Source organism: Telopea speciosissima, chromosome 6 (assembly GCF_018873765.1).
Source record: "Telopea speciosissima isolate NSW1024214 ecotype Mountain lineage chromosome 6, Tspe_v1, whole genome shotgun sequence".
Classification (NCBI taxonomy): domain Eukaryota; kingdom Viridiplantae; phylum Streptophyta; class Magnoliopsida; order Proteales; family Proteaceae; genus Telopea; species Telopea speciosissima.
In genome coordinates, this window is record NC_057921.1 from 62291378 (window position 1) to 62319192 (window position 27815).

General features: G+C 38.3%; 3 protein-coding genes across 5 annotated transcripts; 2 read left to right on the forward strand and 1 right to left on the reverse strand.

The window, feature by feature from the left end:
* Nucleotides 1-5990: 5990 nt before the first annotated feature.
* LOC122664799 lies at nt 5991-7816 on the reverse strand. Of its 2 annotated transcripts, XM_043860779.1 has the most exons (7): nt 7633-7816; nt 7441-7497; nt 7226-7351; nt 6913-6991; nt 6703-6795; nt 6466-6579; nt 5991-6229 (listed from the first exon to the last, which is right to left on the reverse strand). In XM_043860779.1, the coding sequence occupies exons 1-7, from the start codon at nt 7797-7799 to the stop codon at nt 6176-6178; spliced, it is 690 nt and encodes a 229-aa protein (XP_043716714.1). In that variant the 5' UTR covers nt 7800-7816; the 3' UTR covers nt 5991-6175. The 2 variants fall into 2 exon arrangements, with proteins under 2 accessions (XP_043716714.1, XP_043716715.1); XM_043860780.1 differs by lacking the exon at nt 6703-6795.
* A 3964-nt stretch (nt 7817-11780) lies between these two features.
* On the forward strand, nt 11781-18943 carry LOC122664090 (peptidyl-prolyl cis-trans isomerase FKBP53). 2 transcript variants are annotated; one of them, XM_043859777.1, is made up of 11 exons: nt 11781-11939; nt 12136-12209; nt 12288-12523; nt 12713-12852; nt 13885-14239; nt 14918-15166; nt 16124-16424; nt 18222-18309; nt 18392-18433; nt 18538-18586; nt 18687-18943. In XM_043859777.1, the coding sequence occupies exons 1-11, from the start codon at nt 11927-11929 to the stop codon at nt 18766-18768; spliced, it is 1629 nt and encodes a 542-aa protein (XP_043715712.1). In that variant the 5' UTR covers nt 11781-11926; the 3' UTR covers nt 18769-18943. The 2 variants fall into 2 exon arrangements, with proteins under 2 accessions (XP_043715712.1, XP_043715713.1); XM_043859778.1 differs by having other exon boundaries at nt 14936-15166.
* A 1298-nt stretch (nt 18944-20241) lies between these two features.
* On the forward strand, nt 20242-26830 carry LOC122664092 (glutathione S-transferase 2-like). Its single transcript, XM_043859779.1, has 10 exons — nt 20242-20356; nt 20548-20656; nt 20945-21001; nt 21982-22067; nt 22177-22248; nt 23004-23057; nt 23164-23239; nt 25517-25578; nt 25851-25910; nt 26584-26830. The coding sequence occupies exons 1-10, from the start codon at nt 20339-20341 to the stop codon at nt 26683-26685; spliced, it is 696 nt and encodes a 231-aa protein (XP_043715714.1). The 5' UTR covers nt 20242-20338; the 3' UTR covers nt 26686-26830.
* The last annotated feature ends 985 nt before the right edge of the window (nt 26831-27815 follow it).

The following is a 27815-nucleotide window of genomic DNA, read 5'->3' on the forward strand; positions in this document are numbered from 1 at the left end:
ACGGGTTTTAAAAATATCATCACAATAAATGTTTGGTATATGATTTTGTTTATATGACTTTTTATAGACATAATATGGCGAAATATATGACTTTTGATTTCTACAAACAACCAACCTTTGACAACCCATTACTCAAGAAACACATACCCAAGGTATATGGAGTTTGATGAAATTTATATTGAAGACATGTATCGTCGTCATATTCTCCTGTTAACATTACATAATTGGATTAAAATTGCAGATGAATTCTTCGGTTCCAAGAATCCTAAAGACACTTCTTCAGGATCTGAGGTGGGGGTTGTTCATCAAGAATAGTTCCCATTATTAGGAGAACCAAAGAAGATTTGATAAGCTGGAAATCTTTTATTAAATATTTAAAAGGGAAAATGGTTTTTGTGGAGAAGCGTGGCATCTGCACCCAGACACATGAGGTGAAATGACCACCTCACTCCCCATGAAATGCGAAATGACGCCCTTGTTAATGCTCTTGCATGCACTCCAATTGGCCTTTGTGAACGCGTGGAGTCCATGCTCCTCTACAGGAAACATTTCCCTTATTGAATTTTTTTTTTTTTAAAAAAAAAAAAATGAATAAGTAACAAAGAGAAATAATTGTTGGTAGTATTGCAAAAGACACAAAGCATCAAATCAAGAGCTTCTTATCAAAAAAATCAATGAAACAAAAGACCTACAACATTGAATGAAAGAGGCAAGGGAATGGCATCCCATGTTCTTGAAATCTTGGTAGGTATCGAAATAAAGTATAGACCTGGCCCATGAAATAAAAAATCGCATTTATGTTGATGCTTCTTGTGCGCTCTCATTGGCTCCCATGCTGGTGCAAGGTTACATGACCATACAGCAATCATTTAACCAAGAAATAAATAGAGTTCACAGTCACATGGGCCAGATCAGTGGTGGACCATGTATTTGTTAAAATTTAGATAAGCCCAGCCCAAAGCTTGGCCATGTATAGTTTAAAACTTCAAATTTAGTTTCACCGGTTGGCCCATGAGCACACCTAGAAAATTCAGTTTCATTTTCTTTCTGGGAAGGTCTCTTTAAGCTTTCTCAATTGTGACACTTGCAGTACAATAATGGCGTTTTGAAAGTAAATTAAGGTAAAGGAATAGGCAATTGAGGATAAAGAAGTAAGAGAACCTTCTTCAGGTATAACCTAAAAAGCAAGAAATCCCATGAGTTTCATCTATGGAAATGGTTACTTGTTAACTGTCGTCTTCTTCACTTGATCCGAACAGGATGAATTGACAGAGTTGATCTGCTTTGAGCACAAAAAGAAATTTCGCGATCCTAAGTTTATCAGCTTCTCCTTCGGATTCAAACCTAGACCACAAATCAATCGCAACAACATTTAATTCAACAGTTGTAAAGAAATGAACATCAAGTGTTCGTTTAAAGCAATTTGATTCTTCCACCAATTAGTTAGGAACTCTCCAGTTTCCCTTTTTTAGAGCCAATGAACCAGAGAAGCTTGAAAAAACCTTGAAGTTATAGGACTTACTTTCCAAGGCGAATTGAGAGTAATGCAGCTCGTAACGCTGAGGATTGGTTTCAGTCAACAATGGCCTTCTCTTCTTTTTCAGGTAAACATCTAAAGCAGCTTTCATCAGATCTTCAACAGTGTTCTCCGGCGATGTCAGGACATGAACAGGTCCCAAGCTTTGTCCGATTGTGACATTGATGAGAAGCTTCGTTAGCTTATGGTAACCGTTTTCCGATGAGGTCGAGCTGCCGGAGACGGATGTTTGGAGAAGTCACGGATTTTGCGGGGGAACTCAGGGTGGCTCTCCGGCCTATGCATCTGAGGCAGTTCGTCGGTGATTATAGAAAGATTAGCGTGGAATGAGATGGATTTCTGTGGCACAAGTGAAGTCAGTTTTTATAGGTTGGGATCGATTTTGGAGAAGTGATTAGCAAGTTCAGGAATCTCTCTGGGAGTTTCCGTTATCATTTGGGTGTTAGGCTTTTGATAACATGTGGGTACGTCATATAGAATACCGTTGGGGCAATCTGGATCCTACTGCCAAGACACGGCAAGGCATGAAAGGTGCTAGCTTCCAATTCATAATAGACATCAAGGAGCCATTTAGATCAATACAATCATAGTTTCTATGAATTTTTCTCCACTCTATGCGACCCTACTTGAGTTTGTCTCTCTTTAACCTCCTATGAGACCCTTGCCCTCTCCATCCCACCCTCTCTATTAGGCATAGTCGCTGGCTCTAGGAAAGTTAATGACGTGTTCAACCCTCTCTCAACAAATAAATGAATAAATAAAGGAAAAATGTTCTCTGTTGGTGGGGGTGGCACAGGCCACACCCAAACACAGTGGAGCACCCGATATGCCAATGTGCACTCTCTCATTGGCAATCATGCGTGTGATCGTTGCGCTCCCCCATAAAGAATTGCAACCTTCAAAGGTATCTTTGTAGGTTCCATCTAGGTATAAAAAATTGAGTCCATAGAAATCAAATAAATTTAATTATTGGAGAATGGATTTCTTGTAGTCATAGTCATGCGGTACTGTTGCCAATATCTATCTACATTGCATGAGTCAGTGTTCAAACTTTATAGACATGTTGTTTACGTGGACATCATTAATGTCGTAAATTTCAATCCAAACGCGAACACAACGATTGAGACTCTTAAATGAAGCTTGGAAGTCAATAGTTTTGACAATAATAAAAATTAAAATAAAAATAATTTCAATAATAGGTGATAAGATAAAGATAGGTCATGCTAGCCCCCCTAATAGAAACAGATCGTGAGCCTAAAAATAAGCCATTGAATGTAAATTTAAGAATTTATTTAAAAAAAATAAATTAACGTGTATAGCTAGACTGAACCAAACGGTTGTATCGGTCATATAGTTGTTAGAAATGTTTTTTGGTTCGCCCTCATATTAGACTAAGATTGTTTGAAAATCATATATAACCATGATGCCTCTACATGTGCTCCCGTGCAGGGACCACACGATCAAACAGCGATCTCTTGCCCTTTAGTGAATTACTGTTTAATGGTTTTGAAATCTTGAAATCTTTAACTCATTGTTGGGTATATGTACTTAATGATAAATTATTGGCAAGTGATTCCCATGGCTAACTATATATCTAACATATTAGTTGTCATTATTGTTTTTTATCCCGGTTCAACCATGGTCGAACCAGGTCAGGTGACCTGATGACAGTCCTTTGCTTGGGTTGGTTTTTAAAACATTAATATGTCATATATTCCTTGATTCCCTATTTGACCAACGAGTCATTATAGGAATATTATTACAATTTTTGTCTCAAAGATTGGATCTTGGATTACATATGAAGGATATAATTATTAAATATGATAAAAATTTTAGATAAATTATATAATAATTATTAAATTTTTTTTTTTCTTCTTCTATTTATTTTTATTTTAAAATTATTTCAATTATTTTCTCTTCTTTTACTTGCAACTAAATGAGCCCTCATAGTATTTGGTCAATGATAATCAAAACATGTGTACATGCAGATATATCAAAGTAGTACTCTCTTGTTGTTTTCCCTTATACGTAAACATTGCATGAAAATTGGTCTTCTTATGAAAATACATTTACAAGCTAATAAGTTCATCCTAAATGCCAATAGACATTGATCATATTCTGTAGGAATTATATGTCAGAATATTGAATCGTGTCACTTGACACTGTCCTTAAGACCGTAGACACCCCTTATAATGCAATCGAGAGTATTGTGCTCAAACTAAAATGATAAACACTAACAATAGTATGATTTTTAAAACTCAAGAACAAAAAGAGCAACACATACACACGAATGACTCAAGAGGGACTTGTTCATTGATGCCAAAAAGCTAAAACCGTCTCTCGATTTATATGAAAAAAACATTAAGGATCTCCCAAAACTGAATAAACAAAATCTTACGAAGATTCATAAAGAAACATATAATGTTTCTAAAAAACTGAATTAACAAGTTAATGAAGAGGCAAAGTGTTGTGAAAATCTTTTGTATTTAAACAACAATTTAAACCTATTTTAAATCTTTATCTGTTTTAAAACTCATTTAAAAACTAACATATTCCATGATTGATGATATATCTTTTCTTTTTAGTGGGACCACAGAACACAATATTCCTTTGATAGATACTGAAATACATAAGCTAATTGATTTACAAGATTAGCCTTAAAATACTCACTCCATCCAAAATGGCAGCAGATATTAAAATATTACCATAATATTATTTTTTTTTCTTCTTTTGTTGGAAGTTAGTGAGTAGTAATCTAATAGTTGACAGGGAAAAGGGTATCAGTTGGGAGTGAATTCCCCTGCTAATACCTTACCCAGATACCAAACATCTTGCATTGCCTGCCTTCCCTTTTGTTGGATATATATATATTTTTTATTTTTATTTTAAATGGAACCTTTTTTTTGGTGGTTTCTTGTAAAAGATAGAGGGATATGATCAATATTGTTATTCCAACTACTCTAATCTTGTTTCTAAAGAAAACTAATGTTTTTAATGCAATGGAGGTAATAATTTCAACCATATGATGTCAATGTGGTATCAAATTCTAGAATTGGATCTTGAGTTTTGGTCTCAACTTGGCCAGATGGGCTCACTTTTAAAAAAAGGTTCCTCAGCCCAGTTAGGGCCAAGCTCAGCTGGATGGGTTGGATTAGGATTGAGATTTCTTAACCCAAAGTTGGAGTGGGCCGGGTTTGAGTTGACACCAACTTGACCATTCTCTCACAGAACCTGTCCACTCCCTTTCTTCATAGTCTTTCCTTTTCCCTCATGTTCTTTGAATCACCCAGAGACATTGCTAGTAGTTTATTGAAAAACCTAGAAGTTAGGAAATCTCCTTGGTTGCTGTGTGAATTAAAATGGAGGATCCAGATTCCTGACCCTCCATTTGTGTCTAATATCTGAGATTCTGAGATGTGCACCTAAAACTGTAAGTTCTATGTATCTTATTGCTTTAGTCTACTTCAGCTGTTTAGATTTTGTTGATGGAAAAACAGTATAAGTTTGGAAAACTTTCTTTCTGGTGTTTTTTGGAGAACTTTATTTTCTGGACAACCAATCACAGCCTTTGGCTATTGGATCTGTGTAATCAGAAATGGCTTGAGCTCCAACAAGGATATCACAAGTTGTGAACAATCATAGAATTAATGCTGCTCTGATTAGGTAGAGCTTCTGATTTCATGTGGTTGTGGAAGTTAGTAGACTGGGGAAATGAAGAGATAACCCTATCATGCAATCAAAGATGAATCTGCTGAAGCACACATTAATTACATCCTCTTGCATTTGGGACTCCAAGGACTCAAAGATAGCTTAGCATGACATAGTTCAATGTTTATTTCTCTAGGACCCTGCCTCTTGTTATACTTGTCCTCACAAATTCCCTCAATCTGCAGGCATCATTGAACCCAAGTTGGACCAAATCTCAAGTATATCTTAAAGGGAAAATGGTATATTTTCTGAAATCTAGTTATGCAATGCAAGGACTACTCATGGATTTCAACTTGCTTACATAATTCTTCTGTGGCCTTGTTGATCATGTGAAACAAGATTTGAGTCTACCATTTGCAAGGAGTGAGCTTTCCATTTGGTCTTGGGTTCATTGATATACAAAAGAAACAAAGGAGGAGGGCATGGGCAGGTGGGGTGGGGGGGAGGGAGAAGCTAAATGGTCATGTTTATGCCTTTTATTTATCCCCTTGTTTTGCTCCTTGTGGTGTATTGAATGTGCTGCAGGGGATTAACAAAAGTTTTACATAATTATTTTATTCACTAAAAAAAAAAATGTGCTGCGGCGGTATGGTTTAGGAAGAGTTGTCATGAAAGCAGCAGGTATTCGGTCTGAAATATACAGAACTTAGGAGAGCCTATCCTCTGTCTTCTGCTCTACGTCTTACTGAACTGTGGAGAGCAAAAGTATATCAAGGAGGCAACTTTTGTCATGGTTTTTCAGAAATTACTGTTCCAAAATTTAAATTAGCTAACAAAAATCATTCGAATCAATCACCAATGTTTCCAAAACCCAACAGTTACCTGTGGTTGAAAAACTGGTACAAATTAGACAATCCCACTCCCCCCCCCAACTTGCTCTCCTTTATTGATTAATTAACAGCAAATTGTTACAAGTCTAGAATGAAGTCTTTAGAAGCTGCCCTCTGAAGTCCATCCTTTCTTCTCTAACTCCAAGCGCAAGGCCTGTTATGAAGCAATTGGGAGTTCTGAATTAGATGACCAAGACAAAGCATTGTCATCTTTAAAAGATCTTCATGCATTAATATATTCTTCCTCATTACTTCATTACTCTTGGGTAACACTTCTTCTCTCACTCTGCCACATGAAGTTTTACAAGAAACAACTGCCTACCTTTCAATCTGTATTATATTTGTAACATGGAAAAGAAGTAGGCTTCTTTCAAGTTATGAGCAACTCACCTTGATCCTTTTTCTATTGACATCAAAATCGAAGTTTCCCAGACGCGATGCAGATCGATACTCAACTATCGATTTCTTACCAGGTGGGAACCAAAACTCAACATCATCTACAAACTGTATGAACATACAAAATATGGAAAAGGGGATTAGAATTCAAAATAAAATAGCTTCAAACAATTTATTATGCTAACTATTCTTGTGGAGTTGATTGATAAGGTTGCTTTCAGCTACACTTACTCCCAGTATGGGGCTTTCATACTCGACCCGTATGTAATCATCTTTCTTCTCCACTATACGCGGGGTAAATTTGTCTGGTTTCATTGATTCTATCTGTAATAGAGGGGGAAATAAGAAAAAAGGCACTAAAGTCAGGTCTTGGAGCTCTATATGTTTCATTATGTGAAGTGATTTACAACTTGGTTTGTTGCCTAGATTAAACATATATACCACTTGGACTAGCTCGGCCATTGCTTCTTCTTTGCTAACAGGCTTTTTCCGCCCACGTCCATCTTCAGGATTATAGTTCCTACAAAGAAAAGTTAGTTACAGGACCAGTGGAATCAGTATCGCCACTGCTTTTATTGGAACTTAACCGTGCACAAACGAGTAGCCAACTTATTGAAATTGGATGGTCCAGATTATCTAATCTACTTGGTAAGATCTTTGGCGATGAAAAGTGGTTGCAGAAGATAGATAAGATAGTGATTGAACGATTCAGGTTGACCATTGATGGGGGAAGGGTATAGAGAAGAGAGCTTACCATGGTGGAGCATAGTGGGTGAGATCACTGATATCCTCTGAAGTTGATATACAGTTTTTCGTTGCCGGACACAGAGCTAGTGCTGGAGGATTCTTCTGCACACCAAGGTAGTTGGGTTTTGTTCCGCTGCCCTCACAAGCATAACTCCAAACGTATCATCGACACTAACAGGAACAGAACTAGAATGTGGGTATATAGATTTTCAAACTAAATACCTTAAATTGAGGATAGCTGCAATAGCTGCGATTTCGCTGCTCCTCAACATAATCTCCCTTCAAATTTTCAATTATTTGTAGTTCACAGATTCAGCACAAACATCACTTTGTGGAAGATAATAACAAGAGAGATACAGGCTTTCGATGCTGTGAAGGAAATTAATGGAAAGAAAAGAAGCGAAGATACAATACCGTCGACCCATTTGGTTGTTCGATTTCCTCTGCTCCGGCTGAAGCTGTCGCGGGTGCTCCTGCTGAGAAGCGGCGATGCGAGAAATAGGAGAGCGACCATTGTAACCATTACCATACTTACGAAAGCAGTTGCCGTGTCTTGTGAGAGGTGATGCCATAGAAGCCATGTTTGAAGCTCAGCCGCTCAGGTACTGAAGGAAAGCTTCTAAACTCTACCAAAAAGAAAAGGAAAACCAAAAAAATGGCTTCTAAAAGGGCATACAACTCAAGCGCCACAAAAGTTGAAAAACAAAATTCAACTAAAGTCGCTCCCTTGGGTTGCAAATTCAATGCTCAATTGCTCGATAACTTTAAGAATCGGTGCGGACGCTGTGTGTGAGTGTGAGTAGTGACTACCACTTTTGCTTGAACCAAAGTCGCACACGGCACACACGCACATCACGTGGTCACTCCCGTGAGACCGTGAAAAACATTAAAGGCAATGGTTTAATGGACGGTGGTTCTTCAGGGGTGTAAGCTTGACTAGGGGTACAAGTTTGGCCCTATCGGTCCAAACCCGCCCTGAGCTCTTACAGGGTCTGAACTAAGATATTTGGTCCTGAGGGCGGGTTAGGGTTAGAATTTTTTGGTCCTGAGTCAGGGTCAAGTCGGGTTAGGGGTTGAGACCTTGGGCTAAGCCTAGCCCGGCTTGGTCCGACCTTGTTTTAAGTTATACTATAAAATATAGGGTGAGTAGTAGCAGAACGTGCGTTTTGCGAAGTTATTTTCATGTTTTTTTAATAATAACCGTACATCTAGAATAAGTTAATCTCGATCATCCAATGAAATATAAATAGAAATCAATGATTACTTGCTATTACGGTGATACGGGTTCAGTTTTTGTTTTACTATATGTAAACCATCCATCAACAATGCTTCCCTGCCCAAATTGGAGTTATGGGTGGAATTGTAAGAGGTTCCAAAAATGCTCTGAAGTTCTTGCTTTCGAAAGAGGGGATGGAGTGAAGGATTGAAAACGATGTTGCTATCGTCGAAGGCGGCAACGGATGTGGTGGAAGGCATATGCTTGTAAAGGTCAAAATCCTTGGAGACAATGGGTGAGAGTCCCCTTTCGAAAAATCAGTAGCATGTACCGAACTCCGTCCGACGGCATTGGAATAGGTTGCAAGCTGTCCACCATATCTTGACCATCTGCGGTGACGCGAACTAACGAGAACGGAAACGGTAAGCCAAAGCACAAAGAAGAAGACGATGGGTCCCATGTCTATTTATGATGGGTGTGTGTTTCTAATCATGATCATAGCAAGGATTGGGACGTTCCAATTTCCAAGTCTATTCTGAAGCTTCAGCCTTTGAGTAATATCCATTTTGTTCCTTAACGATGAGAGACTTGAGATGCATTTTATTCTCAAAACTTGGGTCTTTGTATGTAACCAAATAAATTATTGGCATGAGACTTTATCCATGTTAAAACCAGTAAAAGTCGAACCTTAGCCAATTTCTTGAAGAAGACTTGCGAGATCATATCTTAATCTCCTGTGAGTGCGGCTTCCGAAATTAAACCATGATCTTCTTGGCCATCTCAAGCAATTGTAACATCAATGATGTCTTTTGAAAACTCATAACTGAGTTGCCGTTGCTCAACGGTTTCTTACAAGTACATGAAGTTACAAATCCGGTTTGATTTTGTGGTTTCAAGGGTTTGTACAGATTGTCACGGGGTTTTGCAGAGGTTAGCAGGAAAGAAGGCATATCGGTAATAAGAAGTCTCGGTTAATTGAGATAAAAAAGTCCCACGGTTGAGATTTTAATTGCTTAAATGGACGGTTAAAATCAAACAACGTCTGCAATGCTTTTCTTATGCACGCACTGCGACACTTTAGCCTAAAATATATATTGATATAATATTTATGTTATAAATTTTAAATGTCACCTATTGTTTATTTTTTATAGTAAACATCACCTATTGTTATATAATATATTATATATGAAGATAATAAGTGATATAATACATTTTTTGGGTAGAATATAATACATTTTATTATTATGTTATTTTATGTAAAATTGATAAATTTTTCCCCAGCCCATTCCACCATGCATTTCCTTCCCCAAACCCATGATCGGGCCAATCAGGGTCAGCCCGCCCAACCCCGAGGGCGGGTCGGGTTGGATTTTTAGGCCCAAGTCGTGGTCGGGTCGGGCCTGGGCCCAACTAAGGGGACTCGGGTTGGGCTAGGATTCTATAAGGCCCAGCCCAACCCGACCCTATTGCAGCTCTAAGCTTGACAATGTAAACCAAGCCCGCCTAGAGTCCGTACAGCGCTTGGGCTGGGATTTTGAGGCCCAAAGCCGGGCTGGTGGGGGTTTGGGCTAAAGCTTGGGTTGAATTTGGTCCAGTCTAGCTCGATGTTGATTTTATATAACTATATATTAAAGGAAAGAAAACGACACCCGGTTATGCCAAACGCGCTGTTCTTGCGCCCTAACACAGGGGCACGCAAAATGACCACCGCACCCCTAGTCATTTTCGGGGTGCCAGGGGGCATGACGATCATTTCACGCATCCCTGTGTTAGGGCTCAGGAATGGCGTATCTAGTGCGACCGGGTGGCTTTCTTTCTCCCATATATTAACTATGGTAAGAAATCTCCACCTAGTTGCATAACCTTTGCACCAATTACAGGGGTCAATGAAAGTGCACAATGGCATCAACACGGATATAATTTTTGATTTCACAGTGGGATGGGGTGGTAATTTAGCAAGCTAGCTCTTGTGTATAGGTGCAAGGGCCACCAAACAATGTTCTTTTCCCATATTATTTTTTTAATTTTTTGATAGGGAAAAGCTTTACTAATGGAAGACATGTGTACAACCAATGGCATCGAACGAACAAAGGTTGTCAAGCCATGGAGTGGAAGTTGGTCAATCTATCATACACATGATAGACAAGGCCTTCCTTGTCAGGGCATCAACAATAGAGTTCATAGCCCATGGAACAAAAAGAAAAGATACTGAAACAAAAGAAGAATCTAGTTCTCTAATGTCATCAATGACCGCTGCTACTTCAAGAGGGGGGATGCTAGTAGGATCTTCAATGTAATTGATGATCTCCTTATCATCTGATTCAACAATGATTTATGCTTCTTGAATCGTGAGCCTGCTTAAGAGTTGATCTAATGGCTAAGGCTTCTCCTTGAATTGCAAAGGTTACGACATGGGGAATGGAAAGTGCCTTTATAGGTGGCCATTGTGATTTCTAAACACAATACCTAACCCGTCAGTAGCACTACCGCGAGGAAGAGCAACGTCGCAGTTTGCCTTGATTGAACCCATGTGAGGGACCTCCCACCTTTCTTTGTGATAAGTTTCATTAACATTAGAATTAGTACTAAATTGTGGAAGGGTAAAGACAACTGGTATTCAAGAAATGCTCTTCCAGCTACTGAAATTACTTCAAGAAGCGGCTAGTCCCAATTATTACATATCACGTCTAAGGCTTTAAGATTTTAGGATTACCTTAGCATCTAAAAGGGTGAAATTTAGATATTTGCACTTAATCGAAGTAAGGAACCGTGACATATATGTTTGGAACAAATTCTGTTTTGAGAGATTTGAAAAAGCACTATCTCGTTGAAAGGTTCTATTCATGTGCCATTTCTCAACGCATTTCTTTAGACTCAGACTCCGTTTAAGGCTGTAAGATTTTAGGATTACTTTTAAGAATGATTATGGGTGATTATCTTATATTTTTTTCTTGTGCGTATACGGACATACATGACAAAAAAAAAAAAAAAAAACTAATTAAGAACAATCAGGGCCAACTTGGCACAACTCAGTCTGAGCAGGAGCAATAAAAAATGGACTGGATAAGGCTGAGCGATGATAAAGTTGGGCCTGGGCTGAGATATCTTAACCCGTCCTGTTTCACCCCGAAATATATAGCATCGTGATCGGATCTATCACACGGTGTAACACTGTAACGACAATCGATGTTGCGTGCGTGTCGAACAGGGCCATAGGTTATTCTCCCACAATGTCACGTGTATAAGCTTTTTTTTTCCTATATGTTTCTCCGCTCCCCTCCTTTCGGCGGTGTCACGGTGACCAAAAACGTCTCGCCTACTCGCGGTTGAGCAAAAGCTAAATAAGCTAAAAACACGGTGAATCGCGGCAAGCGGCCGTGGAGCTGAGCAATATGTTTCATAGGGTTTAAGAGCGGGAGTTCGGCTAGGGTTTAAAGCTTGGATACCAGAGTATCAAAGTGTGCCGCTCTTCATCGTCACCGAACCTCTGAGATGGCCTTTTGGGGTTAGACTTTATGCTCTATTCTCTTTCTCTTTCAGAGCTCCTTCAATTTGTTGAATTTCAATCTCTTCCCGCCCTCATCCCACCCCCTCTTCCTATCTGCGTAAATTTAATTTTTGAAATTTCTGTGTTTTAGTTTTGGCGGTTATTAGATAACAACCTTTCGTGGTTCTGTGTGTATTCATCTTCTGTTCCTCAGGTGTTGAAGTGAAGCCGGGAAAACCATACACACATCGATTGGATGATGAGCGAGGAAGGCTTCACATTTCTCATGTATGTCTTTCTTCACTATCTGTCTGTTTGTCGATCTATCTGTAAATCTAACTGTTAAGCTGTTCTGTGATGGATCAGGCAACATTGGGTATTGGGAAGTTGACGAAGAAAACATTGGTGCAGTGTAATGTAGGGGATAACAGTCCTATTTTGATATGCTCGTTGTTACCCGATAAGACTGAGTCATGCTCATTGGACCTTGAATTCGAGGAGGACGAGGATGTCGTTTTCTCTGTAATCGGACCTCATAGCGTTCATCTCTCTGGTTTCTATCTTGGGAATGGTCAGGATTCTTGTGGACATGTAGACGATAGGTATCCTTCCCCCCCCCCCCCCACCCTCCCAAATGACTATTGTGAGGCTTTATTGCTTATACTTCCTGTTTTACAAATTTTTGTCGGTTTAGGTTTTATCTGAAATTTGATTTGATAATCCACTCTTTGGTTTTAGTTGAATTATTTTTCCTTGTTGGGTTATTGTTTCATTTCACTTTTATGTGTAAGTGATTCTTATGGAGAGGACATTGATGAGACCGAGACAGAGGAGTCAACTGATTATGATACTGGAGATGAATTTGAAGATGATTTCATTGATGATAGTGATCTTGAAGCTTACCCATCTTCACCTGTTCCCAACAGTGGAGGTATACCTCTTTTTGACACTTCTGATGCATTCATTTCGCTTTCTCTGAATTTTCACATGATATTTATTTAGAAATTACCATGGGAGGCCCCTATGTCGGTGAGTATATCATTTGATTTGATATTATTATTGCCCTTTATCACTATATCCGTGATACAACCCCGTAATATTACTTGATGTAACAAATACCTTTATTGCGGCATTTTCAATTTATGGACAGAGACAAAAAAATCCTTATTAATTGTGATCGAGTTTGGTACTCTTCGTCCAATGTCAATGCTAGAAATCTTGTTATTTGGTTCAGCCTTTTAGGATTTGATCCTCAACTAATGCCTATTCGTAGTAGTTGGGTGTTAATTTATCAATGATTGTGTTGTGGGTGCCTATTTTTGCGGATATAATTCATCCCTGAGGCATCTCACAATTGTAGGACCTGGATCCAGAAATACAATAATCTTTTGCTAGATGCGAAGCACTGAACATGGATGGATTTAGATGATATATGTGTGATTAGTTAATATGTTTTGTTTAAGATCTTTCGAGTTTATTTATTCATCATCTCATCCCAAAACAGAATATGTGTATTAGGCATGCTTATATGAAGGTGCGAATGCGGGTGTTGCATTTGTTCTGTCCATGTGTCTTGGGTAAGATTCATGCAATGCAATGATATTAAGTTTCTAATCATTTCCATTTTAACTTGATTAAAAAAAAAAAGATGTTTGAATTAATGATGTGGAATACTTAGTAAATTTTATGATTATTCATCTGAATGGCTTGCATCTTGTGAGCGATCTTCTATGCTTGGCCTGTTGAAGATGGGTAACATCTCCTCACATGTGCCAAGTATGCGACATGTTTGGTTTGTTGGCTGTAGTTACAATCTAAAATTTGAACCGAGATTAAGAAGATATTGGACAATGGCTGTGGAATAAGGGTGACATCTCACAAAAGCCATTCTTAGTCATTTTTTGTGAAGGTTCTCTAATTTGAGGTGTCTTTTTGGTTGGAATTTTGCTTCTTGTGGTTTCAGTTGTGATTGAGGAGATATTGGATGATGAGAAGCTTACTAAGGAGAATGGAAACCATAAACATCCTCGTAAGAAGGGCCAAGTGAGTGATTCTGATGACAGTGGCGGTTCTCAACGCCAAATTGTTGTGAGGGGTACTGCTGGTGCTCCTGTTACTGAAAGTGAAGACGAAGACGGTTTCCCCATTAGCTCATCATTGACAAGCATTGATACTGTTCAGAATAATGAAGCAAAAGTGAAAGAGAAGAGAGAGAAGAAAAAAGCCAAGAAAGGCAAGAAGAATACAAAAGAGGACAGTGACCAGGTTTCAGGCCTAAAAAGGAAAATTGACACTGTTCAGGATGGTGATCCAGAAGGGTAAGAGCTTTCCAATTTATATTTTTCTTAAATGATGCTTCTGCTAGGATTAATAATGAACCTTTTCTTTAATGAATGCCAGAACTCTGTCTAAAAGGGTAGCAAAAAATTGCCTGAAAGGGTAGAAAGTGCAAGACAAGCAGGGTTGAAACCTTCCCCATATTTGAATTTTTGTTTTTTTGGTAATAACTGAAATATGCACCTTAGGTTGTATTCCTATTTATTATCTTCTCAAAAACATGCTGGGTACATGGTTTTATACTTTTATGTTCCTCCTTGTGCCCGTGGCTTCTATTATGGAAGTAGCGTAATGCAAGGTCTGGACCTGTGAGGGTTTTATCCTAAAAAAAAGCTCAGGTTGGTATTTCAACTATCACTTGTTTGCTTTAGGGGAAAAAAATCCCCTTTCCTCAAAATTTTTTTTCTGCATGATCTCTGGCAGATGACGTTGGATTGCTGATTGGGTGTTAGACATAGGTCACTCTCCCTCTCCCCTGCTTTTTTTATTTCCCTTTGTTCTCCGGGCAAATTTTAAAGCCTTATGGATTATAATAGTAAAATTACTATTGTATTGGTGCATTGCAAACACTTTTCCTGTTTTCCTAGAGTGATACTTAGTAGTTACAATTTCAAGATGCTGCTTTGTTTTAAAATTTTTTATTTTATTTTAATATTTAGTGATTTGATTTGTGCCAGTGGTGATGCTGATCAGTCACATGACTCGCCTGTGCCATCGACTGAGGTTGTGAAGTTAAAGAAGAAAAAGAAAAAGCATGTTAAGGAGGGAAAAATTACAGAAGCTGGAAATGATAATCAAATTAGTATCTCTAAAGAGGATGCATCCCAAACTGGGGAGGCAAAGAGTAACGAGATGGACCAGGATTTGCCTTCCAACAATAAGCTTGAGCAGAAGTCAGCTGATGATAAGTAAGACCTGATTGTCTAATCTTTATATTTTGCTTTAAGATGTGCTTTTTTTTTTTCCGGTCGAAATATTTCCGTGCTTATGCACTTACATTTTCCATTTGGTGTATTTTTATTTATTCCTCATATTTTGTACCTTGTGTTTAGCAACTTCATTATTTAGAATACATTTCTTTGGTGTTAATTTACTTTAAGGCCACAAATGACTTTGGTCATTTACATTCTCCAAGTAACATGGTTGATTTTTCACAATACTGGGTATAGATACACAGATCTAGATTACATGGTGGTATAATTGGATGATTTTCATGATACTGTAGAAGTGTGAACATGTCAGAACATTGGGGCACATTTGCTACAAGCCCTTGAGCTTTTGGAAGTCAATGTAGATGCTAACTATCAAAAGAAAATGGATACTGTTTTGCGCTGCATTTCACTTTTACTTGGGTCCATTCTTGTTCCAAGTGAAGAACCCCTATTTTAATTCAGGATCTAAAAGGACAAACCAGTCACATGGCTTCTGGAAAAAATCACATGACCTCTTAAATAAATGAGCCATATAACCCAAGCTCAGTACAGGATAGCTCACTTAATTAGGTGAGATCCAACTGGATGAATTCTAGCTGCACACAGGCACTTGGACACACTGTGCGGTCTTTTTATGCAGATCTTCACTGACCTGTCTACTGGACTTCTGTTATTTTTGAAAATGACATAAATATTCCTTTTCTTTTTAATTTCTTTATGGTGTGTTTGGTTGGCCAGAAAAGGGAAATTTTGAAAAAGAAAAGAGAAAGACACATAGACACATCATTAGTTTCATCATTACTTCTTATTATGTTTTTTTTCCCTATTCATTTCTTGCCAACCAAACACACCCTTACAGATTTTTGCGTGGTTGAATTTCTTTAAATATTTATCAATCTCTGTTAGATTTAAAGGCATTGCCACTATGTACAGGAGTCTTGACCTTGATATTGATCTTGCTGCTACTACTGGAGAGCACTCTGAGGAGAAGAGAAAAAACAAGAAAAAGAAAAACAAGAACAAGAACAAGACCCAAGAGAGCAATGAGAATGCAAAGGTATCAGAAGTCAAGAACCAAGAGGGGGATATGAATGTGAAGGCAACACTGGTCAAGACTCAGGAGAGTGATATGGATGGAAAGGCATCAAAGGTTAGGACCTTTCCTAATGGATTAGTTATTGAGGAGCTAGCAATGGGCAAAGCAGATGGTAAAAGAGCTTCTCCTGGGAAAAAGGTACACCTTTCTTTGTTTACACTACTAATTGGGGGTGAGGGTGGGGGAGGGAGAGGGTTTGTATTTTGATTTGATTTTGCAAATCTCCATAGATCATATCACAAATTGCTTTCATGTCCTACTTGTATTTGACTGTTTTTCATTGATCACTGTCTTCTTTCCAATCATAGTTGTCATGGTGTCTAGGCGACCCCAAGCGTTGGAGAGGGCCTTGACACAAGGCGACAACAACAGGGCATTCAAGGCATATGGATGCCTGATGCGACGCCTTGACAACTATGGGTGCAATTCACAGAGATGCAGATTTCCAGCAGAGTAAAATAATGGAAAAGAGAGGCCTGCAGTTGGTGTGGTCCAATGTTGAACCAACCATATGGTTCAAGGAAGGGTTGATCTTGGTTCTTCTAGAAACCATAACTTGTGAGACCCAGTTCGGAAGTCTTACACACCGCTTGCGGTTCCAGAATTCCAGATTTTCTGGAACCTTATCGTCAGTCTAGTTGTGGGTTAAGTTAGGGAGTTTTAATTTGGTTATTTTGTTGTTAATAGTTGACGGGATTAGGTACTTTATAAGTCTAACTTCGGTTACTCGTTTCAGTCTTTGGGTCTTTTTAGTGCACCTATCCTTAGCCTGCGGCTGGGAGAAGGTTCCCTTTTTTATTGGGGTTTTTGTTTTTATTTTATTATCTTAGTAGTTGAGTTACTGAAGGAATCCCTACTGCTAGTGGATTGTAGGAGGTTTCCTTATTAGTTTGTTTCTTTTTTCTGTTTTCAGTTTTTATTTCAGTTTTGGCTTGAGTTTTTCAAAATCTCCAGTTCTAGCTCAGTTCCTAATCCTGCAATTCTGGAAAATTCCTGGTTTTCTAAACCCTAGCCACTAGGTGGTTAGATCTCCATTATCTGTCCCTCCCCCACCTTCTAGTAGAAGTTAAATTTAAGATTTCCTTATAAAGTATAAATTTTAGAACATTCTGAAAAGTAATGGGTGACAAGGAAACAACATACATATTGTAATTTAAGAATGAATAATAAATTAAAGTTTAACTACCATATAGCTAAACTAAAATTTGAAGCGGGTAGAAAGTGTCCCAACAAGATTTACCTATTTCTTTATTTACATATTATAATGTAAACTATCAAATACGTATCTTGATTAAGAGTAATCTTTTAAGAGGACAATTGAAGGTGCTTGAGGTTGTGAATATGAATTGAGGCTACATGCTCATAAATTTTGTGCCACAGACCCAAAGAATGGATTTGAAAAAATGAGCCATTAGCATTTGCAGTGCAAATATATGAAGATGAAGGTTGAAGCTTTCACTTGGGACTTAGCTCTGGATCAAGTTCTTTCTCTAGGGGTTTAGCTCTAGAACAAAGTTTTATACCAAACCACATGAGTAAAATGTTCTATTCTGCGATAATAGGTGATTGATTTATTCTATTAAGTTAGGCATTGTGCATTTGTTCTTTCTCTCCATATTTATACTATTTTTTTTGTTATTATGTTTAGAAATATGTTTACACAATGACATCTATTTTTCTCTCCCTGGCACATTACTATCAATTATTCTGTTCATGGTACTGTTTTGAGGATGTTGTTCTTGTTTTACCATTCATATAATGCACCAATGGTGTATGTTGAACCCTATTTTTAATCCTTCTGATTTTTTGAGAACCCTCTACGAGCTGGAAAGACAAGTTCCTAGATAAATTTGATGCATGAACAGGCCATGAGGTATAAGCCTAGCACGCGGTCGTGACATTGTGTTGATTTAGATAAATATTCCTGGATTTCAGGTCTCTGTCCATTACATTGGCAAGTTGAAGAAGAATGGGCAAATTTTTGACTCCAATATTGGAAGATCACCTTTCAAGTTCCGTTTAGGTACTTTTGTCTTACTCTTGCGTTCATGGACTGAATTGTATGCATTCCCTTTTTGGTAATTGTTCTCTATTCTTTCTTGCAGGTGTAGGAGCAGTTATAAAAGGATGGGATGTTGGAGTTAATGGTATTTATCTTGAGGGCAAAAAGCCCTTCATTAGATGAGATTCATTTCTCATTCATTTCCCCCCAAATGCATGACATCTAACATCTTGCGCCTTTGTTCTTCAGGTATGCGAATTGGTGACAAAAGAAGACTCGTGATCCCGCCCTCGATGGGGTAAGCAACTGTCATTTGATCTCCCTTGATTTGTTATTTTAATATTGCATGACTACAAGATTTTTAGTCTGTTAAATCTGACATTTTGCTCCTAATGCAGGTATGGATCGCAAGGAGCTGGTGGAAAAATACCTCCCAACGCATGGCTGGTATTTGATGTTGAGTTGGTCAATGTCAATTGATCACTGGGCTTTTCTGTAGTTGGTTAAATGTTTGCAGTTATGCGGCTTTTATTGTGGAACTTGTTTCTAGAGATGTGTTCAGTAAGCAGTGAAATACAAAGACGATTTGTCATTAGAAAAGAAAAATAGAAATAGAAGGATGATTCACTCGGTTAAGTGAATTGTTTTTTTGTCTTTAATTACTGCAGCCTTGCAATTGTGCCTATATCTTTAAGTTATTACCCCTTGAAGCTATCGTTTATTGCTTCCCATAAATTAAATAAAATGGAATCAGAAGAAGCTGTGTGTGTTTAGAGGTTGTATCTGTCAATGGACCACCAGAGCTCACCTGGGCCTCTGTGGGCAGACCGTGAAAAGTGAGAATGAGAAATAACTTCTCAGCTAATCCAAGCTGGTGTGCATGCCGGTTTGAGGGTGTGTTTTATACGTTTAACACGCTCTGAAAGATTGGAAAAATCATTGGAAGGAATAATTTGCAGTATTTTGGTGTTAGGGACGTCAATATTTGCGTTAAAGAACGGCTGGTCTTGGTACAATGGTAAAGTTGCACCATTGTGATAAAGTCTTTATGGGTTCGAGCCTAGATAGGCTGTGTACATTATGATTCTCCTCAAACACCCCATATTTCCGTAATGGCGGGAGCCTCGTGGACTAAGTATGCCCTTATTTAATATGTGCAATAAATCCATGTTTGATTGAGTGGTGGCAAAGGGCTTCAAACCCCAACGAGTCCTTTGGCAACATATTATATAATCCAGCAAGTAATTTGAGAAGCTGTTATAGAACCAACCAGGCCATTGGTTCTGCTTCGGAGTACCTGGAGCATTCTCTTCATCTCGGCTATCTTCTCCGGCAACCTGGCATGCTCCGGGCGGGTATTTGCTATCAGAAATTTTTGGGAACAATCCCACATTTACCAGAACTTAGATGACTTCATATATCAATGGGCCTAACCGCCTAATAGCTTATGCTGTTTTTGTTGGATGAGAACTCCCAGTGCCAAACCAATGGAAGCACGGCAGGGGCTTCGCCTACACAAGGGTCTCAGGAATCCAGATCCTCTACGTCGTGCTGCATTGCGCGCGGAGCCCGGTCTGCGCCGCATCTGAATTGAGAGTCTCAGACAATGGCCATCATTTTCCTTTGTTTCTTTCTTGCCGATCAGGGGTCGGATTATGACTGGGTTAATAGGGTAGGAGGAAGAGATGGAGAGAGAAGCTGCTGATGTAGCCTCCGCCGGTATCTTTCTGCACCAGAACACATTTCTCAGTTCTCATGGATTCGTCAGGTCACGAAGTAAATAGCGACTTGGGTCAATGGCACTTGTCGAAAAATATATTTATACAAGAATTGAGTACATATATGCACAAGAGAAAATAAATAATTCTATACAAAATGTCAAAGTTGGTGCGTATAACATGTCTGCAACTAACTTCGGTTTGATCAAATACAACAGCATTGATTGGCTTCCTACAAGGCTGCACTACCCAGTATCGTGTTTCGACTGGTCAGAATTTCTCTGTTGGTATTAGAGAAATCTATCATTACTCAGATTTCAGTCTTTCTCGATATGGATCCAAATTCTCAGGTATCTTCCCTCTTATCTATGGAAGTTCGAAATTATTCTATTTCACTCCGAGTTTTAGAGTTGAGATTACGTTAGAACTGCTACCTTTTTTTCCACTTAATTCGATCGATGTCGCATAATCTCAACGTTTTCTTCTGAAATTTTCAGAACAATTGATTCCACTTAGATTAATTCCCAGCATTTTGTTGCAGGTAGTCTCTGGTAGTTCCCATTCTTCTTCTTCCCCTGCAAAGCTTCTGTTGTACTCTTACTGGCAAAGCTCATGTTCATGGCGTGTCCGGTTCGCGTTAAACCTAAAGGGTACTTGTATTGTATATGCTGAAATGTCTCTTGGATAAGCCGGTTTTTGACATCTAGGATAGCGGTAGTCCATTTTGTTTATTAACATTGATTTGGTTAATTGTTATGTTTTGTCTTCCTTATCTTTGGTTTTCATGTTATTTTTCTGCTTTATATACTTTGGCAGTTCTGTGCTATGGTTTCAGAGCTTGGAACCATGAAATGAATTGATATACTGATGCAGAGTTATGAACTTTTCTTTTGGTGGATTTTATTTTTTTTTTTAAAATAAATTATTGGATTTTGTAGGACTCATTTATGAGTACAAAGCGGTAGACCTCACAAAAGGAGAGCACTTTAGCCCAGGTAATTTTCCTTAATTGTAGTAATTGTTCGAAATAATACTAAAGAAATTTGAGAATATAGAATTTATCTCAACCGCTTAACCCTTGAATGAAACAACCATGTTCAGTAAGAGAGCTTAATACATGAACAAAATCACAAACACTTAGAATATATTCCCAAGTGCCAGGGACGTCCTCTACTTATAGAGGAGAGATGCCCCCTGGAAACATCTGTCCAAGGGAGCCCAAACGATGTCTCTCTAAAAGAGAAAACAAAGAAAACTAGCTGTTGTTGGCATCCAATGTATTTTGGACGGTGTATAACGAAAGATAGCCGACGCTGGTGACGATTATCCGACGCCGGTATAACCTCGTTCACCGTCAAACAGAGTGTATTGAATGTCGATAAGGTTCTTGACAATCCCCGAACTTAGAACCCACTCTGGCCGACGTTCAACACATAATAGCTGACATCAGGAGAAATAAATCCAACATCAACAAAAGGCAAACCAGATTCAAGTCCGGAGTAGAAACACACGCACTAGAGCCACGCCATGCCATGACTGGCTCAGCTCGGCTGTGTGAGAAAATAAAACCCGAACTCCCAGAGACAAGAGAGCATAGGGAGCCTTTCTTCCAAAGAACCCTACCCTTGTAGTTCTTATTATACAATATCAGCCACACTCCTCTCTTCCATAAGTAACGTGGGACTGAACATTTCCCACTAATTTATTTTACAAAAAACAACATCAGAGAGGTCAATGGTGCAAACCTTGTGGGAAAAACACGGAAAAATAAAAGAGGTGTTTGAAACTTCTTTTTCATTTTGTAAATTCATTTAATACAACAATAGTATAGCTCTAGTGAGCTAAAAGTACTATTTCTATTATATTTGGTCCAAGCCAAGCTTTCACGCATGCATGTCTATTATTAGTGTATAAGCATGCATATAAATGTGAACTTAGTCGGCAAGACCTCAAACATTTCATGGCTGGATTGCAGAGTTTGAGCGTTTGAACCCTCTTCACTATGTTCCAGTGTTAGTGGATGGTGATATGGTGGTTGGAGACTCTTTCGCCATTTTGCTGGTTAGTGGAAGTGAGAATTAACTTTTCCAATATTTAATGGCTTTTTAAAACCATCAAGTGACTGACTGAGTGCTATATCTTATTGCGTTATTTTTGTTTTTGGAACTAGTATTTGGAAGAGAAGTATCCCCAAAATACTCTTTTGCCACCTGATCCTAAGGGCAGAGCTCTAAATCTCCAGGTAAGTTTCAAGGTGTTCTTCATTTCAAGTGAAGCCCTTCAATACTTTTCTCCTTTTTTGTTTTGGTGGGTGGGGGTGAGGTTGGTTAAAGAAGTTATTTGGTAGGGGCAAGAAAAAGACAGTTGCCAAGGGCAGTATAGTTCCTCGTGGAATTAATTTTTGAGTAGACTTTCATATAAATTCTTTAACCTGAATCACTGTTTGTCAAAAATTTATGCACATACTCTGTACTTGCTTGTATAGAATGTCTGACCTGTTCAGGCAAGTTCCAAGTGAAATGGCAGTTATGCCTTGGCTGCTGACGATATTGGATTCCCTTTTTCTCTTTCCCTATCAATTTATAGATTCTTGCTTGTTGGAATCCATGTCACCCAGAAAAGAATTGAATTGTGCCTCTGTAGTGAAAGTGCGTATTTGTCAGCTCTTACATCACAGCTTTTGAGCTACTATATAGAATGCTCTTACAGGTCAAGATGCATGGGTTGTAGAAACCAAGAAGTTGTAACCATTGAGACCATTCATTTTGGTGGCTTGCAATGTAACAAAAATTTCCAATGTTATATTGGGAACCCACTACTAAAATTGTGACGAAGAGTGGAGAGTATGAGCTAAATCACTTTCTATGATCCTCTGCAGCCACTTGTTAGAGTATCTGTAAAGTTCACATTGTGGAGAAAGGGTATCACATTGACTTTTTTAGTGTTCTCAACTTCCTGCCATAATTCTAAGAAGTAAGAAGGCCTTTGTGTTAGCAGGTAGCAAGTATTGTTGGCTCTAGCATTCAGCCCCGACATCTTAAGTCACTTCTGGTATGTTATCCTTGCCTATGATGGTTTTACAATCATCGTGCAGCATCTTAATTTTGAAATTTATGCTGTTTCTATCTTTAGTTACCTGGGCCTCTTTATTCTTTAGGAATACATTGAAGAAAAAGCTGGTCCTGGAGAACGACTCTTGTGGACTGAACAGCATATAGGAAAAGGTTTTAATGGTAAGTGTCTCTTCCATATGTTCCACCTATTGCTGAAAATATCTCTGCTGTGTCATGGACTGAACATCATATGGATTTAATGGAATAAAACCCAAAAACAATTAGGTTACACTATCCCACATTCCCACCTACAAACCGAATCGCAGGACTCAGACCAGAAGGGTATACGTTTCAAATAATCACCTATCTTGGGTTTCAATCAGCCTCGAACTTCAACCAGGTATAGTCAACTATTAGAACTTCAAACCCTCAAAGTTAGGTGAAGATCCAACGGCTGGATTCAAAGTTACAACAACAACATCTCAGCCTTATTCCAACTAAATGGGGTCGGCGGCTAGATTCAAAGTTATTGACAGAAAAATGAAAATAACAACTAGTTCCAGAATTATTAACATTGCTGTAACTTCAAAACCATGCAACAGAACAGCATAAGAATATAAACTGATTCACCATTCAATGGATACAACATCAGATATAAAATTCAATTCAATCTAATGGCAAACCAACAACCTCATAAAAATAGTGACTGTGGACAGAAGTTAAAAACCTACCAGCAACTATCAGACCACAGGTCAGAACAGTCCCAAACTAATATCGAAGGCAGTGCTTGGTTCTCTCTTGGAATTCCCAAATTTTGTCGCCAAGCCAGTGGTTAGGTAATGGTATCATTCATTTAAAATTAGCAGTCAAGAACATCATAATAGTGAATCGCAAGCCACTTCTATCAACAGAAAACCTTTAGTTTCCAATATTGATGGAATATCACAGCATAGCAGCCCAACGATCATTCAACAAGTACAAACCAGTCCTATCACTCACCTTGATGCACAGGACATAGTGAAGATAATAGAATAAACCAAATAAAAGAACAAGATATGGAAGGGCCTCTCACTCCACCTTGCTAGTCTCTCACCAGCACCACTAGTCTTCCATTAGGGTTTCTGCCTCCCACAGACTCCTGCACCATACAAGAAGAACACAGCAGAAAGCCATGGCAAATTCTGTCTAAAAATCGTGGAGGTATGTAAAGAGCCCTCTTATAACTTGCAATAAACAGTAGCTTGATCCGCCCTTGCATGGAGAGGAAAATCTTTACAAATGCTTTTCAACTAAATTAGAAACTAGAAACAATATATGATCTAGGTTCTAGATACTCCACAAAATAGAAACAATCTCAGATTAGTATAATAATAACATAAAGTGATCTCAAAATCAAAATAGAAGCTAAATAGAAACTAATAAAGTGTCTCCCACAAAATACTAAATAGAATATAATAATGGGCTCAGACCTGGCCCATAAAGATTTGGGCCTATGCTGGCTGGCCAACTTGGGCTACTTGGCTTGATGGGCTGCCTGGATGATAGCCAGCTGGGCTACTGGACTGATGCATAGATGGATTAGCCCTCTTCCTGCACATGTACTGTTTAGCAAACCTTGGATCTGCATCAGGATGTGATAGTCTCAATCATATAAATGGGTTATTTTCCTCGAAGATTTTCTTGGGAGGACCAAAACCTCCACATATACTGAATACCTACCCATTATATGCAATTGACAGGAACAGGTTTCCTATCTATTCCCTACGGAAGGAAAAACACTTCTGTTTCTATCTTGAACACAGGCAGACACCGAGTACACATTTGATAGAAAAAAATTCTAGACAAATTTAAGCCACTCTAACCCTTCAACAGAAACATGAACAGTGGTTGTAATTAAACCCAGAGTCAATCACCTTCAAGTTGTGGATGTAGATTGTATTAGGAATCAGCATATTGTTTCTGCTTGGAGCCTTCAGATTCGGCTCCTTTGATTGGCTTGTTTTGTTCTACTTGCTTGGGGGAGGTCCTTTCCCCTGGCTCTCCTTATGGGGTGTTTTTGTATATTTCGGGTTCACCCAAAAAAATAAAAATTCCAAGGACTGGTTTTAAAATTTCCAAGGAATGGTTATATATATATATATATATATATATAGAGAGAGAGAGAGAGAGAGAGAGCAACCTTACTTTTTCGCTCTTGTCTTATTCCCAAAAGTTATTTAATGCAGTATTAAATTCTGCATTATATGACTTTCCAACTTTTTGAAAACATCTTTTTACCCCTGCATTAAATGCTTTTGGTAATAAGTCAAGGGGAAAAAGGGTAAGGTTACAAACTTGTTGTAACCAACCTTGGTGACAAGTTATTCCCATATATATATATATATATATATATATATACACTATTGTACCATTCCAGATTTCTGTCTGCTACTCTGAACTGTCTTCTATTGTGAACAGCTCTTGAGAAGTTGCTGAAAGATTTCAATGGCAGATATGCTACAGGAGATGAAGTATGCATGGTCTGTTCTGGTACTTTATACTCTCGTCATTGTCTAAAAGCTTAATTGAACTATTTCACTTACCTTGAACCAACAAAGCTATTTCATAACCATACAACAAACAACTGGCTTTTGCTGCATTGATTGTTTTTTAAATATTCTGAATCACTTCCTAGTTGATGACCAAAGTGTTCTGAATTTCATGCAAAATCTGACAGAATACTTAATAATAAATTATTTTCTCTGGATAGGATCAAACTAACCAATGAATTTTTGTTTTAATCTCTATGCAGGCTGATGTTTTTCTAGCCCCAGAGATTAGTATAGTTATCACGATGTTCAACCTCGATATGGTGAAGTCCTTTCCTGATCCCCACCCCCTTTTTTCTTTATAATATTATTAATGAAGGCCAGAGACCAATAGCTTATGCTGATACCTTTAAAATGCGAAATATTAAAAAACAAGATGCCTTACTCCTCCACTTCGACAATTGAACTGACGAGAATAATCCTAGTCCACCTTTGGAGATGGATAACATATAGAACTCGATATATGAACTCCCACCCTTTCAAGCTCATTGGGCAACTCATTACCAACATGCAGCACCATGGAATGTGGTACTCATAGTAACAAGCTACAAATTTGTCCTGGTTTAATAGGTCTTGCTGGCTCCAATGGCCCCTGCTTTTTGATTGCAGCCATCCTTTTACCACCTTTGGATCACCTTCTGTTAATATAGACCTTACTTTCATCAAACTTGCCACCTCTGAACCTCAAATCTTCACTCAAACATAAAGACTGGAAGCATATTTTATTTCATGATCAATTGGACAGCGATGATACATAAATCAATTGTACTGATGTATTTAAACCATCTTATACCAATCTTATATAACTAAGCTTATCTGAGAAAAAACAAGATATCCTATTGAGTATCTACTAATATTAAAATATTTCCGCTTCTAGGCACTGGTTTAGCTCTATTATTCATCCTTTCTCCTTAAATCATTTTCTTTTTTATGCAGTCCAAGTACCCAACTTTAAATAGGATCTACGAAGCTTATAAGGATTTACCAGCATTCCAAGCTTCTCTGCCAGAAAGACAACCCGATGCGATTGTACAGTAGAATGCATTCTCCTCTCCATATTCAATATGTCTAGCAGTATATTTTACATGCATATACTAGCTTTTCTGAACTGATTTTTACATTATTTAAGCTTGTATGAATTATTTCCTTCAATGTTCTATGGGAAGGGTATCAGATCCTTCAACTGTTCTTCAACTTTTCGTGGTTTCTGTATAAACAAAATTTACTTAATGTGGCTATATTTCCTGGGTCTATTGTACTCTTGAAATAATTTGTCAACCAAAAAACATAGTATGAGTCTATGAGACATGGGAGTAAGAGAATGATGGCAGTTGTGCTTTGACCGCTAAGGTTAGTCAGGAAGCTTGAGAAAGCTGCCACTTCAGTTTTCACATCTTGTTCTGTTTTGTGTTGCTCTCAGATACACAGGGAGGATAATTTTCATCCCCCCCATGCTAGCACATTGAGCATAGATTCGCCTCCCCACTCTTCCTGCTAGAGGCTAATTCAGAATTTTCTGTTGGGATTATGCGGAGTATGGATCGACACTACCATTGCTAAGGTAGTAAGTCAGTCTTTGTTTTGGCCAGAGAGGATCGAATTTTCTTGTCACCATGGAACGGAAATGAGGAAGACAGGTGGGAGAAATAGAGATTAAGTGACGGTTTCATTTAGTTCTTCGGAAAATTAAAAGGAAGGGAAGTGAAAAATTTTAAACTTGAAAAGGAAATTTTGGTAATCATTATCTGAATTGCATCATTGGAGAATCTTAATAGGCGTTGATTTTCTGGGTGTCAGGAGTGTGCGGGGGATTCGATAGGGTGGGCTTTGGTAGACTCTTCTTCCAGTGTGTGACTCTAGTTCTTGCCTGAAACTTCTAACATGGATGAGAGTTTACTTTCACAATTCATGGTAACTCTTCTCCCCTTCTCCCTCCCTCACACTCTTTTCTCCTCGTACTTTCTACCCTTATTTGACGAATCATCTTGTGTCCTCCATTGGTGGGTTGTATAGATATATCAAGGTACGGGCAGTGTCTTTGCTCTTATAGTTTTTAGATAGTATTTTCTCTCCAGGCACTATACCTAATCAAGTATAACACTTCACTATTTGCCACATAGTAGTAGTACATGGATTGGTCCATGTGATAGAGGACTAGACAAGCATCT

Bases quoted from the DNA above. Each gene is read 5' to 3' on its own strand.
- LOC122664090 (XM_043859777.1), top strand. The intron at 12,210-12,287 runs GTATGTCTTTCT...GTGATGGATCAG, and splicing joins GAAGGCTTCACATTTCTCAT to GCAACATTGGGTATTGGGAA. The intron at 12,524-12,712 runs GTATCCTTCCCC...TTTATGTGTAAG, and splicing joins TGTGGACATGTAGACGATAG to TGATTCTTATGGAGAGGACA.
- LOC122664799 (XM_043860779.1), bottom strand. From the start codon at position 7,799: ATGGCTTCTATGGCATCACCTCTCACAAGACACGGCAACTGCTTTCGT. The intron at 7,498-7,632 runs GTATTGTATCTT...GAAAATTTGAAG, and splicing joins AACAACCAAATGGGTCGACG to GGAGATTATGTTGAGGAGCA. The intron at 6,580-6,702 runs GTAAGTGTAGCT...ATGTTCATACAG, and splicing joins ATGAAAGCCCCATACTGGGA to TTTGTAGATGATGTTGAGTT.
- LOC122664092 (XM_043859779.1), top strand. The intron at 22,249-23,003 runs GTAAGTTTCAAG...TTGTGTTAGCAG, and splicing joins GCAGAGCTCTAAATCTCCAG to GTAGCAAGTATTGTTGGCTC. The intron at 25,579-25,850 runs GTCTGTTCTGGT...ATCTCTATGCAG, and splicing joins CAGGAGATGAAGTATGCATG to GCTGATGTTTTTCTAGCCCC.